The following is an 18037-nucleotide window of genomic DNA, read 5'->3' on the forward strand; positions in this document are numbered from 1 at the left end:
GTCATCCTGACAGGTGGCCGGACCTGCCCCGGCTGGGAGTGTGTCTCCGTCTCAAGCAGTCTACCTGGACCCCGTTCCCATCGCAGCTCGCTCTGGCAGTGCGGGGACCCAGATTTAGTCCCATCGCTGTTCTTGATGACGCCAGGGCCGTGGCTTCCACATCCCAGCTTCCTGGCCCCACCGCCCCGAGGCCCCGAGCTCCTCACTGCGTCGCGGGCAGAGCCGTCCTGAGTTTCTGCGTTCTTTTCTTAACTTCCCGGGTAATTGCTTGAAACCAGAGCCCCGCGGTGGCTCGGCCACCCTGACGTCACTCTCAGGAGGGAGGCCAGTGCGGGCTGTCAGCACCATCTGGGGACAAGCCCCGCGAGTCTCATTTCTCGGGGCCGGCGACCCGGGCGTTGGCGCGGCCAGGCGCGCTTCCAGGTCCCGGCAGGGACGTCGGGACGTACCTGCAGTGGTCTTCAAGTCGAAGCGTTGATTGCACAGGTAACAGAGATTACGCGCTCGCTCACCAGGAAGGGGACGCCGCGCCCAGCTGCCCGCACCCCTGGGTTTCAGCGTCCACCTGCGTGCTTGGGTCCAGCCGCGGCTTCCCCTCTTCTCCCGAACGTGGGTGGGGTTGCGTCACGCAGGTTGCTTGGGGACCGGCCGCCTGCGCTCTGACCCGTCCTGGCGCCTCTCGGTGCTGGGGCCCCGCCCACCGCCCTTCCCATCGCTTCGGCGGGTCCCACGCCGCGTGCGGGCCTGCTCGCCGCGCTTCGGCCCCGGCGCGCGGGGCGTTCTGACGCGTCGCGGTCCTCGGGGAGCCCGGCAGGCGTGTGCGCACGTGCGCCGTGCGCGCCGCAGACGTGCGTGCTTGTGCGCACTGCCGGCGGTACTGCGCACGCGTCCTTGGCACGCACGCGCGTTGCCGCAGGTGGCTCTCAGCCTGGTCGTGCTCCGGGGCGGAAGTAGGGCTTCCCAGGCAGACACCCTCATCCTGGCTTTTGAGACCCTCGGGGGAGGGAAGGGCGTGCTCTCTGGGACCACGTGATGTCCCCGGGTGCGATACTAGGTGGGGTGGTTTGCGGTCACGGTCACCACGTGGAACAGTAAAGCAGAAAGATTTGAAACTCAGCTCTTTTGTGGTTCTGGGGTGTTTCCTCTCAGTCCGTGCCCCCCTGGGGTAGGTGGACCTGGGCCTTTCCGGTCCACGGATCACCAGCAGGCGTCTCTTTAATCTCTCCAAAAAGCCTTTTTGTGGCGCTGTTTTATTCTCTAGGAAGATAAGGTTGCATAAGTTGTAACGTAAAGAATTATCTCAGAAACACGCACCGCACCCAGTCCCCACGTCTGAGAAGGCGAGCAGCTTCAATGCGCTTCAACGGCTCCCCTTCCGCAGCACTCAGGTGTTACTTGGCCAGGGGACACATGGAGGGCCTGGCTCTCACTGCCAGGCTTCTCTTAGCAGAGGAAAATGGAGTCATTTCCTGCAATTTCTTCCTTGTTACCAAAATCAGCCTGTGGAGTTTTCAGCCTCCGTTTACGGCAGAACAAAGGAGGCTCTGCTTCTGCTTCTCTGTTTCATCTTCCAGACAGTTGCGGGGGTACGGGTGGGGGAACACAGAGTGCCACGCAGGGCTCTGAAACTGTCTGGGGGACGCATGCGGTTCTGAGGACACCTGGGCCCTGGCAGGATCCTCGTCTGCATCTTCTGCTGAGGTTCTGTCTTCCTGGGAAGCAGAGCGTGCACCAAGATTTTCCAGCTCCCCCCACGATGCTCATTTCAGGAACCGAAGGCCCTGGGGTAGAGCGTGCCAGGGTTCTTGGGGACCCCGTAACTTGGCTTGTTAGAAAGGGGCTGGCCGGGAGGGTTGGCCCACCTGAGGGGGACCTCCCTCTGCCCCCCTCCTGCGGTCTCGGGCCCCCATTCCCCATCAGTCCAGTCCCTCAGCCTGCAGTGAGCCTGTGGCCCCTTCCCTGGTTGGATTCTGAAGCAGCGGGGAGGGGCTTTGGTGGCCTGTCAGGGGCGGGAACAGCAGGGCCGGGTTTAGGTGGCGCTTTGTGTGTTCGGTTCCGCCCTGGTGGACGAAGCCTCTGTCGCTGCAGTTTTTATCTCGTGGTGATTCAGAGCGGCACGGGAGGGCGCTGGGCATCCTCCGGGCCTGCGTGGTGTCTGCAGTCATAGCCCCGCGGGTCAGGTGGCCGGCCAGCAGGCGCCGAGGGCCCGCCGTGTGCCCCGGGGACCCAGGGCTGCAGAGCGTGTGAGAGGCGCGATGCACGTCCCCTGGCACCTGCCTGTCACGGGCTCAGACGTGGCCGTGCAGGGGCTGTGGCAGCAGAGGCCACAGAGGAGGGGGAGCCAGGGCAGGTCGTCAGGGCCACCTGCAGGTCGCAGGACTGTGCTTCCTCAGGGGGGTGGTGGTCGCACCTGCTGGACAGAGCCCGGGCTCCGTGAGGGGAGCGTGGTGAGCGAGGCAGGGCCGGGGATGGGCCGTGGTCCTCAGGGAGTGTAGGCAAGTGGCCCGGTGACACCTGGGCACCTGAGTGGGGTGGGGGGCCCTGTCGGGATGGGCTCGGGGTTTGGCTGGGCCTCGCTGTTGAGTGGAGGTAGTGCTGTTGGTGGGCGAAGGCAGAAGATGCACAGGTGACATGATCGTGAGTCGTGGGTACCTGATGCGCATGCATGGTGTGCTGAGTCTGGGGGCCAGGGCCCCGGAGCTGGGGGTGGGGGTAGAAGCAGCGTAGGCCACCAGCAGCCCGGCCCCTACCTGGACCACCACCGTGTGTGCGCGGACAGTGCTGGACAGGTGGCTCCTGTGGGAGGTGCCTGATCGCCTCACAGATGGGAACCTCGGACCCTGCGGGAACCAGGGCCAGAGGACGCTCTCAGCTGCTCGTCGGGGACCGTGCGAAGGCCTGGCCTTGGTCCTTCCTGGCACCAGTGTGCCCACACCGCGAGCAGCTGGCGCTCGGAGCCAGACTGTGCCCAGCAGGCTTTAGCGGGGCTGTGGGCGACGGGGGAACCAGGATGCTGAGCAGCCCGGCTGCCCACGTCTGCCACGTGTGTCTGTTTTGAAGTTTCTGTAACAAAACAGCAAGTCAGGGGCCCAAGTCCTTCTGCTCGAGGCCCAAATGAAAACAAAACCAAAATCCAGCAAGTCGGCCCCAGCGGGGGGCACCAGCCCAGGCAGACTTCAGAGCCCGCTCTTTGATGGCGGGACGTGCGGGCAGAGGCCGCAGGGTGAGCACACGGGGACGGGGAGTGCGGACACTCCCGCCTTAAGCCTGCACTTAGTGGGACCGCACGGTCAGAGCGATGGGGCCTGCAAGGTGGGGCCAGCGGGGGCGGCGGTGGGTCGTGCTCAGGCTCCACTAGGGGCCGCGACTTGAAGGAGCGCCCCCGATGTGTTTCGTGCGTGCCTGAGTCTTCTACAGACTAAGTGACACCACCGCTGTGCAGCCCCAAGTGGCCGCACTGGACGCCGCTGAGGGGACACGTGTTGGACTCTGATGAGGTAGGGCTTGGGGTGCCCTGGCCCTGCCGAGGCTGACGGTCCCCCGCCCTGCCCCTGTGCTTCCTCGCAGGCCCGCCAGTGCCAGCACCCCAGGGGCTCGTCGCCCCCCAGGACTCGCCTGTGGGACCGGGGGTAAGTCTGGGCTCGATGGGCCTTTTCAGAATTCCAGAACTGCTTAAGGCTCGGCGCAGGAACAGTCTCTGGAGCTTGAGGGGCAGGCGATGTCCCGTTTGCTTTCCTGGGGTGGGAAGGGTCTGGGCAGCCAGGAGGGAAGGGGCGGCTGTTGTGGTGGCCGGTGTCTTGGTCCCCCCCTGCCCACTATGCAGCGAGGTCCTTCCGCAGTCAGAGCGGCCTCCAGAGATTGTCAGTCCTTCCAGTTTGCTGTTGAAGGCGCATTTCACTACTTTTATTTTTATTTTTTATTTTTATTGTATTTATTTATTTTTTTTGGTGAGACAGCCCTTGGGACCTGACAAATTGCAAGGACCCTGTCTGCTTATAATCCCTTATCTTTTGTTTTTTATTTTTTACGCCTACAGCACCTGGTCTTCCTAGGTGTGGTCTCCCATCCAAGTACTAACCGGGCCCGACCCTGCTCAGCTTCCGAGCTCAGACGGGATCGGGCGTGTTCAGGGCGCCATGGCCACTTTTAAAAATGGTGTGTTTGCCCCGGCAGTTCTGTCTAATGGTTGGGAATCTTCAGGACCGAACAGCCTTGTTTTTTTTCTGAGACACCAAGGTGTGGTCTTCACTGCCTCCTCCCCCGATCACCCCTGCTAGGAGAGGGTGCCGGTAGTCACCACTGCCCAGGGGGCCCGGCCAAGGCTTCCTTGGGCATCAGTGGGCCCGGCAGGCTGAGCAGCTGGTGAGGACAGGCCACAGCCAGCAGAGACCTGGCACATGGGCAGCCGCCCGTCGTAGAGCAGAACCTCTGTGTGCAGGGGTTTCCTGTGTGGACGGAAGGGCTCTGGCTGGCCTGGCCGTTGGCCGGCTAGTGCGGCGGCTGTCCCTCTGGAATCCCGAGCTGGTCGTGCGATTTTGGATGAGATCAGAGTCGGCGTGTCCTCCTGATGACTCTGCTGGCATCAATCTGGAAACCGACTCTAGAACAACTGGACAATTCAGCATCGAAGGCCGCGCCCCGAAGCGGCTTCCGTGTGTGCCGTGTGGCCTGGAAGCCGGATCGGAAGCGAGTGTCTGGGGGCAGCCTGCCCCAGCGTTGTCCCTCCTGCAGTTTCCGTGGTGCCCCCGGGTGTTCAGGGACCACAGGACAGCACTGTCACTTCCACAGACAGGACAGGCTCACGGTAGCTTGTGGGCCGGGGGGCAGCCGAACAGACTGAAGATCCTTTCTGCCCCCTGCGATGCTGTGGGGCCCCCACTGCTACACGCCCCTCCCCATTCGTTTCTTGGGCACCTCTCCATGTACCGAGTCCTCTAGACCAGCGCCTCCCTCGGGCCAGCTGTCATTGCTGACAGCAGACGTGCCTTCGAGTCCACGTTCGAGAGGGCCGGGCGTTCGGTGCACGCGGTCTCCAACCCCGCGTCCGTCCCCTGCAGCAGCGCTCACTTCCCAGACCTCTGACCACGTGTAGGAGGCTGGCCGTGTGCCGGGTGCCGCGCCAGGCCCTGCCCCTGAATTCTGTCGGTCCTCACGACCGTCCTGTGACTCAGACACTGTTACACGCCCATTTCACAGCTGGGGAGACCGAGGCAGAAAGGTTAGGTGACCTGCGCGTGGTCGTGCTGTGACGAACTGGCAGAGCAGGGAGTCCGTCTGTCCCGGGAGCGCAGGTGGTCAGAACCGGAAGGGATCGCGGAGATGCTAAGTCCAGGGAAGGAGGCGACACCCGGAGAGGCTCAGAGACCAGCGGCCCTGCCGCCTGCGGGTGGCTGAGCCCCGGCCTCCCTGGGCCCCCCGTCTCCACTTGCTTTTCCTCGTTCACGTCTTTATTCAAATCCTATAAGGGAGGAGGGACCACAGGATCGGATCTCCCGGTAGTTCAGATGGAGGAAATCAGAAACGGCTTTGGGGCCAGAGCAGCCGCTGACCAGAGGTCGCAGACCTCACTGCCCGGTCTGGCGTCCCGCTTCCTCCGCAGGGGCTGTGCCAGGTGGGCGGGGCCTTCGTGGGTGGCTGGAGTGCCCGCTGTCCTCTTACCCGGCTTCCTTCCCTTCAGTTGTCACTTTCCCAGCTGGCAGCTTCCCCGCGGTCCCCAGCTCAATGTCACGCTGCCAAACCGTCTTCACAGCAGCCAGAAGGCTCGGAGCCCTCCAACGCCCAGACGGTAAGTGTGTCCCGCCTCCGTCCAGGCCCCAGGTGGTCAGTGCGCCCCGTGTCCCTCCCATGCCCAGGCGGTCAGTGAGCCCCACATGTGTCCAGGCTCCTGACTTCTGTGGAGTCTTTGACTTTACGAGCCTGCGGGTCCTCGGTTAGGGGCTGAGACCTTTGTGGGTTCTCTGTGATACGGGCATCGGGACCTTCCATGCTTCAGAGGTTTGCCACTGTGATGTTCGGTGACCAAGGACAGTTCGGTCTGGGAGCTCCTTGATTTAGGCTTTCGCTCTGCCCGAGAGGATGAAGTCGAACCACACGTCTCTGCGCACGGAAGGGAAAGGGACGTTCCCCGTGGTTAAAACGGCTGGCCCACGCCGCCAGCTCCGCAGGACTCCCCTTGCTGCCAGTGGCTGAAAGGAGTTAGCGGGGCCCACTCTCCTGGCTTCCGGTGGGGCTGCTGGCCTTGGGGAAGTCACACAGAGTCTGGTCGCACAAGCTGGCTGGTCCCCAGCAAACCGTGTCCCCAGTCTCGCCCGGAAAGTCTGTTGAGGAAAAATAGCTCCAGCTAGTGACCTGTTTGCAAACACCCACGGCCCTGCAGTGTCCTGGTCTGAATGAAACGGGGCTCGTGCGTCTCCCTTCTTATCGGCACCGAGGCACGTGCTGGGGTGACCTCCGGTCGTGTGGCGTCCCTTTGGAACTGAAGCAGAAAGCTTGGGAAGCAAGCTTGAAAGAGAGCATTCTGGATCCCCGAGCAAGCTCTTCATTCAGACCCGCGTCTCCACTTTGGAGGGACACGGAAGGCGGAATCTAAGTGACGCGGGGACGAGAGAAGGCCTGTCAGTGCACGCTGGCCAGGGCACAGGGCCGGAGTCACGCGGCGTCGAAGGCTCCGTCCTCCTTCTCCGTAAACATGGATTTAATGTTACTTCACCTTCTCGGGTGTCGCATATCTGCCGCGGTGCTGAGTTGTTCACAAAATCGACAGTTCCTTCCCTGTTGCTTTTCAACTCACGTAAAACACGGGCTGCTCGGATAAGTTTGAATTTCAGATGAAAGATAACTTTTCGGTATAAGCATGTCCTAAATATTACACAGGACGCTCTCGTACTAAAATTACTCATCATTTTCCTGAACTTAAAATGCAGCCGAGCCGCCCATATTTTTATTTGCTAAAGCCAACCACGCAGCAGAGGCGTCCGAGGGTAAGCCCTCTGCCGGTACCTTGGTTACAGGCGGGGTCCTTGCCGGCCTCACCCGGGGCCTCGCTTTGTTCAGCAGGAGGTCCCCTTGGAGGGCGGGGTCTCCCACCTGGAAGCCGACCTGAGCCAGCTGCCCGTGGTCCCGGGACCGGCCGTTGCTGAACAGCTGCAGGAGCTGCCGTTCGCACCCATGCATGCCCCGATCGTCGTGGGAGCCCAGGCCAGGAGGTGCGGGGTGGGCCTGGGAGGGAGCAAGCCCCTTGGGCTCCCTGAGCAGCTGCTTTCCCCTGAGAGGTGGATTCCCAGGCCCCGCCTCTCCGCGGGCCCTTTCCGGAGTCTGGCTCAGGTGGTCTTCCCGCTGCAGCTCCGGAGGTAAGCTCTCGCGGGCCTCGCTGGCGCGCCTGCAGTCCTCCGGCTTTCCCGAGATCCTGGATGCCGAGCAGCGACCAGTCGAGGCTGTGAATCCTACAGATCCCGTACAATTCAACCCTCAGAAGGAGGAATCAGATCGTCTACAGAGCAACGAAATCGTACTGCAGTTTCTTGCCTTCAGCAGGTAAATTCTCGAACGTTCTGTTACTCTTTACCTGGCTTTTGCATTTCTCGCATTGAAGCGAAATTCCTGCGTGATGCTGACCTGGCAGCACTCCCTGCGTTCGGGTCTCGTTAGATTCAGGGATGCCATCTGCTTTTGCTTTGCTTCGGGTGGGAGCCATTTACAGCCATTTCTGAATGCTGCGAAACCCGCATTGCCTGGTCTTTATGGTCCTTAATTACAGTGCGGACAGTGTGCTGCTGCCCAGCTCTCAGGTGTCGGTGTGCCTCCGAGAGCAGGGTCTCCGGCCACACCTGAAAGGGGGTCGATGTCCGGCAGGCTCCCCAAGGCCACAGGAGAGCTGCCGGTCGGGGAGGCGGTGGCGGGGCGCCTGCGGCACGCGGCTCTCCGCTGCGGCGCTCGGTTGATTCGGAGCTTCGTTGGGTTCAGGGAGCCCCAGGACGAGCAGGGAGCGCCGTGGCCGAGGACCGTGTACTTCACCTTCCAGTTCTACCGCTTCCCGCCCGTGACCACGCCACGACTGCAGCTGGTCCAGCTGGATGAGGCTGGGCAGAGCGGCTCCGGCTCCCTGTCGCACGCCCTCGTCCCGCTTGGGGCAGGCGGCTCCCCGGATGCCGGTGAGTGTGCGCTCCTGGCGCACGGGGGGCCCCGCGCCGGGCGCTCTCTGTCAATTTCATTGTGAAAAAACATTGTGCGATGAAACGTTTCAAACGGAATTTGAGAGGACCCTGTCATTAGCCAGCTGCTGCCACTCAGCTCCCACCGTTATCAGCCGTATCCCCTCCCCGCCCAGATTCCTTCCCGGCCCAGGACCAGGTGGAAGCGCACCCCAGACATCGTATGATTTCATCTGCAAACGTTTCCTCTTGTTTATCTGAAAAACCAATGAGTTTTCTTAGAAAACAAGCTCAACAGTGTTATCCCACCGCAAAATTAGTCGTCATTTCTTAGCGCCGGCGGATACCCAGCCAGTCCGGACATCTTCCCGGCGCCGTCAGAAGGCCTGCGCGTGGCAACGTGGCCCTCACGTCGCCCTGTCTGCGGTGCCACCACCGTCCCTGGTCTCCGCTTTTCGTTTTGTTTGTTGAAGTGGCCGCGCTGCTCGTCCCCTAGAGCCCCCCGCAGTCCGCACTTTGGTTTTGCATCCCGGTGGGGACTCGTACGGCGTCCCTCCGTCCCCCGCTCTCCTGTGAATTGGGGGCTGGGGTGCGGTGCACAATCCAACGTGTGCTTTTCGTTTGGGGCAGGAGTTCTCCGCGGCCAGGCGGCCACGCAGCTTCCCTCCGGCAGTGGCGCCGGCTCCCGCTGTGTGTGCTGTGTCAGGGGCCGTTAGGGCTGTCGCCGATGGGGCGATTCCTTCACCCAGAGTTGCATGGCGGCAATATCTTGTTCTAGACGCTGCCTTTGTTCTCTGCTGGAATGTTCCGGAATGAGACACTTTCCCTCACCAACCACTCGCTTACCTTGAGGTGCAGTCACATAAGAAAGGCAGCGAAATGCTTGAGTCTTCCCTTTTGTTTACTAATTTTCAAAACAATGAGACATTTCCCAGCATCCTTCGGGGCGGGACCAGTGGCTTTTTTCTTTTTCCTTGTGTTGTTATAAACTGATGGATCTAAATGGCGGTGGATCGAAACGTACCAAATATGTTGATTTTTTTTCGATGGTCAATTGACCCATCTTCGGCCAGTTTCACGGCTTGTAAAGGACGAGCTGGGATATGAACAGTAATAGGCGGAAAAAGACATAGCAAAATATGAAATGAAAGTGGTTTAACAATTAACATCAGACCAGAGAGACCAAAGGCAATCGCCGTGCTAGAGCAAGGAAGCTCCTTAAGAATCAAGAGCCTAAATCACTGGGAAAGCAAACAGTTCTGCATCTGTCACGTTCTAGCACACATGGCCTCAAAACATAAAGGAAAAATTGACAGCCTTTAAAAGGGGAAATCGACATACTCTCAGGAAATGGATCGATCAAGCAGAAAAAGTTAATAAGTATATTAAGATGCAATTCAAAAAGATCTTATAAGAACTTGTACAACTAATTTAGAGGATATGCATTATTTTCAAGCATACTTTGAAACTTAGAAAAACCACTCCATCAAATATCCACGTTTATATTTTAGGCCACCAAGCAGGTATCAGCGTGTACCAAGTAGCCCGTATCAAGTCTGATTTTACGGCATTCTATGACATAGCAGCACGAGGACAGAAATCAATCACTGTCCCCCACCCCCAAAGCCTGCAAACTTCTGGGCGTTTTGAATTTAAAAACATATTTATAATTATTCCATAGGTCAATTAAGAAGTCAAAATAGAAATGACTATTTAAAACCGAATAACAAAATAGCATCGCATATCAAAGCTAACGAGATGCAAGTAAAATGGTAATTACAGGGAAATTTACAGCTTTAAATGCTTATATTGGAAGAGAAGAAAGTGTCTGGCGAAACGCTGATCTAATTGTTCAGCTCAAGAGGTTTGATGAAAAAACCGGAACAAACCTAATAAATGTAGGAGGAGAGGAGTTTTCAAATGACCATAAATGCTGACGGAACAAACCATAGAAGGGGCCAGCCAAATCGTTGGGCACGAGGTGTCGCAGCTACAGCACGTGCCATTCCTGCCCCTGCCCAAGGTCAGAGGTCAGGCTCAGTCGAGAGTCAGCTGTGGCGGACATGCGGCCCCTCTGACAGCCAGCGTGCTTGCTGGCGCTCACCTCTGATCCGCGGACTCGCCTGCAGGCAGCGTGGGGCTGGACAGCCGTGGCCCGCCTTGGACCCTGGGCAGAGCTGTGGTCCCGCATCCTCTCTTCCTGTGGGGAAACTTGAAAAGAAGAGATAGGGAAGGGGCGAGCCGCCCCAGGCGGTGAGCTGCCTTCCCATGGGGCGAAGCGCGTGCCGGGCGGGTGGCGGGCGCAGGAGGGCCCTCTGCACCGAAGCCCGTCGCCTGGGACGGTCGTCCTCCTGCCGCGTGCCCGGCTTTTGTGCTTGCGACTCTCCGGGCCTGCTCCCTGAGTTACGGCCAGCTGCGGTGTGGCCCTGCTCCCGGAGTCGGGGCGAGGGGGAGACCAGTCACCATCTTTCAGCCTCCTGGGACCGCTGCTCTCAGACCACCCGTCCATCACTGATCCTGCCGAGACCCGCGGTGGCCAGTTTAGTTTATGTCCCCAGAAGGCTCTGAAATGGACAAGAACGAGGCATCGATTTCAAGGCTCCTCTGCACCTCCCCATGGCCGAAAGCTCATTCTGGCTCATTTCGCATTCTCAGTCCTACCCGTCACTGCCCAGCAGAGCCCCCGGGGTCCCGCAGTGAGGCCGTGTGCCAGGGCTAAGGTAATGCAGTAGAAAGCCAACCACCGGGAGAGGCTCCTGCTTTGAATACGAACTCCTGTCTATTATGAATTTCCCAGGGAGAGATTAGTCCCCAAATCAAATTCCCTTGCCAGTTGAAGTCCAGAGAAATTTACCGAATTGAATTTTCTTGTCATTATGAATTAAAATTCAAAGTCCCAAATCCTTAAGTTAAAGTCCAAAAGGAAGTTCTTTGCAGTTTCTCACACAACCGAGTCTCCATGAAGGGTCCCTCTGCCTGGCAGACCCAGCTTCCTGCACAGCCTCATCTAAAAGATGTTTGTTTTCTTATTGAAATGTCACATGCATACAACAAAGTGTACAGTTCCATGAATTTTTAAAAATTAATAGATTTTATTTTTAGAGCAGTTTTATAGAGAAATCGAGCCGATAGTAGAGTTCTCTTATGCCCGCCTTCCCATCCTACATTAGTATTCTGGGCGTGTTTGTTACAGTTGATGAACCAACACCAATACATTGTTATTAATTAGAGCTCATAGTTTACATGAAGGTTACTCTTGGTGTTATACATTCTATAGATTTTGACAAATGCATAACATCCCGTATCTACAATTACAGTGTATCTACTACTACAGTGTATCTACTACTACAGTGTATATCATACATCATACATTACAGCATATCTGCTATTACAGTATCATTCGGAATAACTCACAGCCCTAAATGCCCCTCGTGCTCCATCTGTTCATCCCTCCCTCCTTCCTGAACCCCTGATCTTCTTACCAGGATGTCACACAGTCGGAATTATACAGTATATGCTTTTTTAGACTGTCGTCTTTAACTTAGGAATATGTGTTGGAGATTCCTCTGGGTCTTCCCATCGCTTGACAGCTCATTTCTTATTAGTGCTGAATTAAATTGCATTGTCTGGATGGACCACAGCTTATTTATCCATCACCCACTGAAGGACGTCTTGGTCGCTTTCAGTTTGGGGCAGTTATGAGGAAAGCTGCCGCAAGCATTCTTGTGTAGATCTTCGTGTAGCGGATAGTAGAAATTTTTCGGCCCAGTTTGGTAAACCCCGAGGAGCTTGGTTGTGGATCCTTTGTAAGAGCATGTTGACTTTTGTGAGAATCCGCCCGCTGCCTTCCAAGGTGGCTGCCTGTCGTGCGTTCCCAGCAGCGGTGAGCGGGATTCCTGCCACTCCATGTCCTTGCCGGCACCTGCGGTCATCAGTGTCCGGATTTTAGCTGTGCCAATCAGTATACACTGGGACCTCGTTGTTGTTTTCATTGCTATCTGTATATCTTCTTTGGTGAGTTATTTGTTCAGATCTTTAGCCCATTTTTTAAGTTGGGTCGGTTGTCTTACTGTTATGTTTTAAGGGTTCTTTGTGTATTTTGGATACGAGTCCTTTATCAGGTATACGAATATTTCCTTCTAGTCTGTGGCCTATCTTTTATTCTTTTAGCAGTGCCTTTTACAGAGCAGAAGTTTTTTATTTTAATGACATCCAGCTTATCAATTATTTCTTTTACGAATCCTGCTTTTTGTGTTGTAGCTAAAAAAGTCGTCACCAGACCTGAGAAGAGGGTTCTGGTGAGTTCACAGGTGAACGTGGGGGGCTTGCCCTCGTGGCTGGAGCTGTCCTCTCTGGGGACAAGGACGTCTTCCCATTCGCTCATCTTGCTTCCCTGTCCTTCTGAAGGCACAAAAACGTACCTCTTACAGGTTTGGCTGTTTTCTAACCAATTAAATTTTGTGTCTATCTTTGTTTTCACCTTCCTCCTATTTTCTTTTCGGTATTCTTTATTGTTATTTTCCTAATTTGTTTGAGTTGGAGTTGCTTTATTCATTTATTTTAATTCTTTTGTTTTTATGGATATTAAATATTCAAGTCTGTGAATTTCCCTTTGATTACTGCTTTATGTTTTGGTGATTCTGATAAGTAGTAGTTTGATTATATTCTAGACAGTCTGTTTTGATTGTGTTCTTCTTTCGATATGGAATTATTTAAGAATAAGTTGTAAATTTGTTTTAAAAATTTTCTCCTAATTTCTAGTTTATTACATTGTCATCGGGCAACATTGTTTGTATCATTTCTACTTTATAGAGCATATTTAAGTTTTCTTTGCAGTATAACATACAGTCAATGTTTATTAATGCTGCAGATTTACTTGAGAAGATGTATTCTCTATGGCTGGGGTGCAGCGTTATGTGTATGGGCTCTGTCTTCTGGATTAACCAGTTTGGTCTTCTGTATCCTTATGTATCATCCACTTGTCCAGCCTTGGAAGGAGAGTGGTTCGTCTCTGTCCTTACGTGTTTCCACCTGTTTCTCCTTCCCTCGCTGCTTCGCTGCTTTGTTACTTGGCGCATGGATGTTCGTAGCTGTCTCGTGGGCATCATGGACGGCGGACTTTAGCATTGCGAAGTGTTTGCCCTTGCGGGGCTTGTGGACGCGTTTGTGAGTGGCGAAGGAGAGGGGACCACGAGAGGGAGGGACGAGGACTGTCCGGCCAGAGCGGGAGGTTCTCCGGACTTGGATGTGGGAGCGAGGCTCGCCTGCAGTGCAGTGAGGACCCCAGCTGGGGGAGCAGTGTGTGTGCGGGGTGGGGGGAGGTGCCATGCCCCTAGGAGTCCATCTCGGTTGAGCTGGTAGTCGGTGTCATTGCAGAACTTTGAACGGGGTAGAGATGATGTAGGGGTCCCTTTGCGGGTGCTCTGGAAGTGGTGTGGGAAGGACCGCGGGGAGCTTGGACCTCAGGGCAGGCCTCCGAGGAGCTGCTTGTCTGAGACAGACGGGCGTGAAGGGACCTACATCTGCAGTAGGGAAGAGCTGGGAGGCTCCAGCAGGAGACGCCCGAGACCAGGACGTAGCTCACGCAGTGCACGCCTCCTCCAGAACGCGCAGCGCACTGGCCGCTCCGGACGCAGCGTGTCACCCCCGAGACCCTGCGCTCCACCGGGGAGGCACCCCTCCCCCTTCTCCCACGTTACCCCGAGCGGGGCCTGGCACATGGTGGGGGCACAGTCACTATTTGCTGAATGCGAACTAGTGATTGTATCGAAAAGACCTGTCAGGCGATGGGGTGCGGTGACATGGAGCAGTGGCGAGGGAGCGGGAGGGGCTGCTCTGCTGGGACGTCTGGGCCGACACAAGCTGCCAGCTCGGGGAGAAGGCAGAGGGTCCCGCTGGGATATGCCGCGTTCAGGTGCAGGTAGAACTCTGGGTCAAGGGCCAGCAGCGGCGGGTCTGTGCTTCTGGGAGACGTTGGACGTAGGGTGTGGAGAGCGCCCAGGGGTGTCCTTGGAGGCCTGTGCCGAGCTCTGCTGTATGCTGGGACCGTGCTGGCTTTGACGGATGTCCACCAGTGTCTCCTTAAACCCCGCGCGTGCAGCAGAATGTACTCCAGGGCCAGCCCAGCGGGGCCTCGTCCGTGTCCAGCACGGACCGTTTCCCGAGGACTTGGTGAAAACCGTACATCTCATTTTGGGAAGACTTTAATGGGGAGAAGTGGGGTCTTCTGACACCACTGTTAATTCCATCAATCTGGATATTTCGTGATATTTTGATGAACGTGTTTATTAAACTGTAGCTGTGACGGAACAGAAGTTAGGAGCAGCAGCCAGACAGAGACCTCTTTGAAGTGTGAGGACGGTGACCGTCCAGCGACTGCGGACTCACTCGGCTCTCCTCGACAGGGCCCCCCGGCTTCCAGCTGCGGTACCTGGTGGGCCCCGGCTTCCTGAAGCCCGGGGAGCGGCGCTGGTTCACCCGCTACCTGGCCGTGCAGAGCCTGCAGGTGGACGTCTGGGACGGAGACTCTCTGCTTCTCATCGGATCGGCCGCCGTGCACTTGAAGGTACTGGGTCCCTGCAGGCCCGCCCGGTCAGGGCGCAGCGTCCCCCTGAGAGGCCCTGTCTGCTCGTGGGGCTGGCCATGGCCCAGCGCAGGGCTGTGGTCCTGCTTTCTCGCTCACAAATTAAAAACGCCACCAGGTTCCCTTATTCCCAAAAGACAACGATTTTCACGAAAGCTACGTTCTGTAATGTTGGGTTATATTCGCTCAGTGTCGGTTCTTCTGCAGATCGACCAGGTGACTTCCGTCATCTTCCGCCCCTTCCCTGGGGAGGCTGCAAGGCCCCTGAGAGCAGCTCCAGGCCGGCCATGTTCCTGAGGGCCCGGCCATGTTCCTGAGGGCCCGGCCTGTCCGAGGGATGCCTTCGGCGTGGGAGGGAGGGGTTGGGGTGTGACAGTGTGACCTCGCGCCCGTCGTTCAGGGCGTGAGCGGTGCTTTTCTAATTCTGGTCAGAACTGGGATCCAGTTCTTTCCCTACTGGTGCTCCCCGCCCCCCCGCCCCACACAGTGAACCCCGGATCCGCATGTTACTTCTCTTCCTCCCTGGGGTCTCTCCAGCTGGCTCCGTTCCGTGACCGGGTCCCGGAGGGTTAGTGTGGGGCTGGCGTGGCGGCTCCTGGGCCAGGGACCGGGGGCCCCTTCCACCGGCCGCCAGGACAGGATGTCCTGAGCGTCTGCTCACGGCCGCGGGTGGGGTGTGGGAGGGCAGCACTGTGCCGGCCACTCCCGAGTCTCACACGCACCCGCTGCTCTCTGGCCCGCCCGGTGCCCCTCGGACTGCCGGAGCGCCTGCAGCCGCGGCCTGGTCACTGGACCGCAGACCCTTGCCGTGACGCGCTCGTGGCCCTGGCACTGCAGGGACCGGGCTGTGGTGTGATCCCCCCGGCACCATGTCCTCTTCCTCCGGGCATGGCCTGCCCCTCCTCCCTCCCAGATGGCCGACAGGGCTGTGCCGCCCACCCCGCGACTCGTGTCCGTCCCTGAGCGTGGTGCCCGGGGATCGGGCGGACTCGGGGTGCTGCAGTGCCGGGGCGGGGTCCCCACACAGTGAGGACGGACATTCTCATTCCTCATCCGGGCCTCCCAGCCCCTGCCTGGGTCACTGTGGTCCCTGCTTGTCTGTCCCTCACACTGGCCAGTGATAGCCCGGAGGGCGGGCACAGGATGGTCCCCGTCCACGTATAGCGTGGCCCAGGCCGCGGCGGGTACTGCGTGGCAGAGAGCGGATGACCGGGGTGGGGCACGTGCAGGGGGGGGCACCAGCGGGACAGCGCGGAGTCCCCATTGTGGCGCTTTGGGACTCTCGGTGGCTGAGCCCTAGTGTCCCTGGCGTGCTGCCACCCGTGAAGACAGAACTTTCTCCACGAAGAGACCCTCAAACAGACGCCATCACATTCACTGACGCAGGTTTGAGTAATGCAGTTAAACTTTACTTTTTAAAACTAAAAAACTTTTGACTTTAAAACTTATATAGAGAAGGGATGATTTGTATAAGAAAAGATAGTTTTCTCTAACTCCTGGTCCAGAGATGGTTAAGGTGCCTTTGGGAGGTTTGTTTTCTGCAGGATGCAGGCGCGTCGTAGCGCGTTCCCTGTCCCCTGTGCTGGGACGTCCAGGTGCTCTTGCCCTGTTAGAGTCACGGCGGGAACGTCTCGAGGTGACCTTGCCCACATCTGCAGCTCGTTTTGATGGGGTGCCGGTGGTGGTGGCCACCAGGGCCTGGTGGCTCCTCCGCTGCATCGGCCGCGTGCCCAGCCCAGCCCTGAGGTCAGGCTGCGGCTGTCCTGAGAAGCCCAGGCCCGGGGTCACGCTGACCGTGACACAGCCAGACTTTCAGCACAGTGCCGGCTCTGCAGCTGTGCCCTCCCCAAGCGACGGCTTCTCAGAAGCGGCGTTTCTGAGTCAGAGGTACATGCACACGGCAGCCTCAGGCACACAGAGCCGGCTGCTGGCCAGGCCACTGCCCCGGAAGCTGATGGCCTTCGCTGCTGTGGCGGTGCCAGAATTCTCGACGCTGGGACGCGGTCTGGTCCCAGGATGCGGTCGTGCGTGAGAAGCAGTAGTTGAGAGCTCACGTGACCTTCCCACAGCCTCACAGGAGGGGGGTCCCACCTGGGCCCGGAGGTGACCTGTGGTCCCATCACCCCTGAGGGCCTTGCCAGCCTGTGGCACAGGCAGAGGGCTGAGGGGCCAAACTTGAGAAAACAGGCCAGGTCCTGATACTGCGTGTCTCGCCCCGGTCTGTCCAGCCAGGCCTGGCTCAGACACTCTGGTGGTCTGGCTCCAGCCCCCACAGCCCCCCTCTGACCCCGCCGCCCATCCTCCAGCCATGCTAAAGCCCACTGCTCCTGGCCCCGGCGGGCAGGGGCTCTGTACCCTGTACCCTGGGCCTGGAGTGCCCCTCAGCCTTTCCTGCCCACACGTACGTCTTTGTTTTGAAAAGTCCAGTTCAGACCATGGAGCCCCCACCGACCGGAGGTGGGCTTCGCTCGGCGTCCCTGCCCTGTTCTGCTGCTCTGTCTCGTCTCTCTGCCCACGGGGGCCCCTCCAGGCGGGCGTCCCTGGTGCTCGCTCAGGGGGCGAGTCAGGTCGCGTGTCATCGGAGAATCGTGGAGAGGCGGTCGGGGTTTCAGAAGGTGGGCTCCGCCCTGCGCCCTCACCGCGCCTTCCTCCCCACAGCACCTCCTCCGCCAGGGCCGGCCGGCCGTGCAGGTCTCACACGAGCTCGAGGTCGTGGCGACCGAATACGAACAGGACTCGACGGTGGTGAGTGGAGACATGACCGGGTGTGGCAGCGTCAAGCCCATCGGCGTCCACATGGTGGTGAAGGGCCTGCTGCACCTGACCTTGGCCAACGTGGGTGAGAGTCCCTGGCAGCTTCATCATTTCCTGGGCAGCCACTGCCCTTCCCAGCTGAACACGAGCTCCCAGGGCAGTGGCCGCACTGTGGGCATCGTGTACTCGGTAGGAGTTCAGGAAAACTCCTATTAGCTTGACCGCTGAGCATCAGTCCTTGACCACTGAGTCTGCTCTTGACCACTGAGACTGCCCTTGACCAATGAGCATCTGCCCTTGACCACTGAATCTGCCCTGACCACTGAGTTTGCCCTTGACCACTGAGACTGCCCCGCCCGGCGGTGAGCATCTGCCCTGACCACTAGGACTGCCTTTGATCCGCACTGAGTCTGCTCATGATGCGAATCTGCCCTTGACCACTGAGTCTGCCCCTGACCATTGACGCGTCAGTTCTCGGCCACTGTGAGCGTGTCCTGGCACCAGTTGTTTGGTGACCCTGATTTCTGGTCAGGACTTAGAACCGTTAGTC

The 18037-nt window shown here is 58.2% G+C and overlaps 1 protein-coding gene and 1 pseudogene across 1 annotated transcript in view; one reads left to right on the top strand and one right to left on the bottom strand.

The window, feature by feature from the left end:
• NPHP4 (nephrocystin 4) overlaps positions 1-18037 on the top strand; it is a 94204-nt gene that overhangs the window by 58086 nt on the left and 18081 nt on the right. The window contains exons 12-18 of the mRNA XM_039842036.1: positions 3568-3629; positions 5678-5785; positions 7054-7205; positions 7342-7533; positions 7963-8150; positions 14555-14715; positions 17392-17572. Of these exons, the coding sequence (XP_039697970.1) occupies positions 3568-3629; positions 5678-5785; positions 7054-7205; positions 7342-7533; positions 7963-8150; positions 14555-14715; positions 17392-17572 (1044 nt within the window). The remainder of the gene's footprint in view (positions 1-3567; positions 3630-5677; positions 5786-7053; positions 7206-7341; positions 7534-7962; positions 8151-14554; positions 14716-17391; positions 17573-18037) is intronic.
• Positions 4028-4148, bottom strand: LOC120585920 (uncharacterized; annotated as a pseudogene).

This window comes from Pteropus medius, unplaced genomic scaffold (assembly GCF_902729225.1).
Source record: "Pteropus medius unplaced genomic scaffold, Ma_sr-lr_union100, whole genome shotgun sequence".
NCBI lineage: Eukaryota > Metazoa > Chordata > Mammalia > Chiroptera > Pteropodidae > Pteropus > Pteropus medius.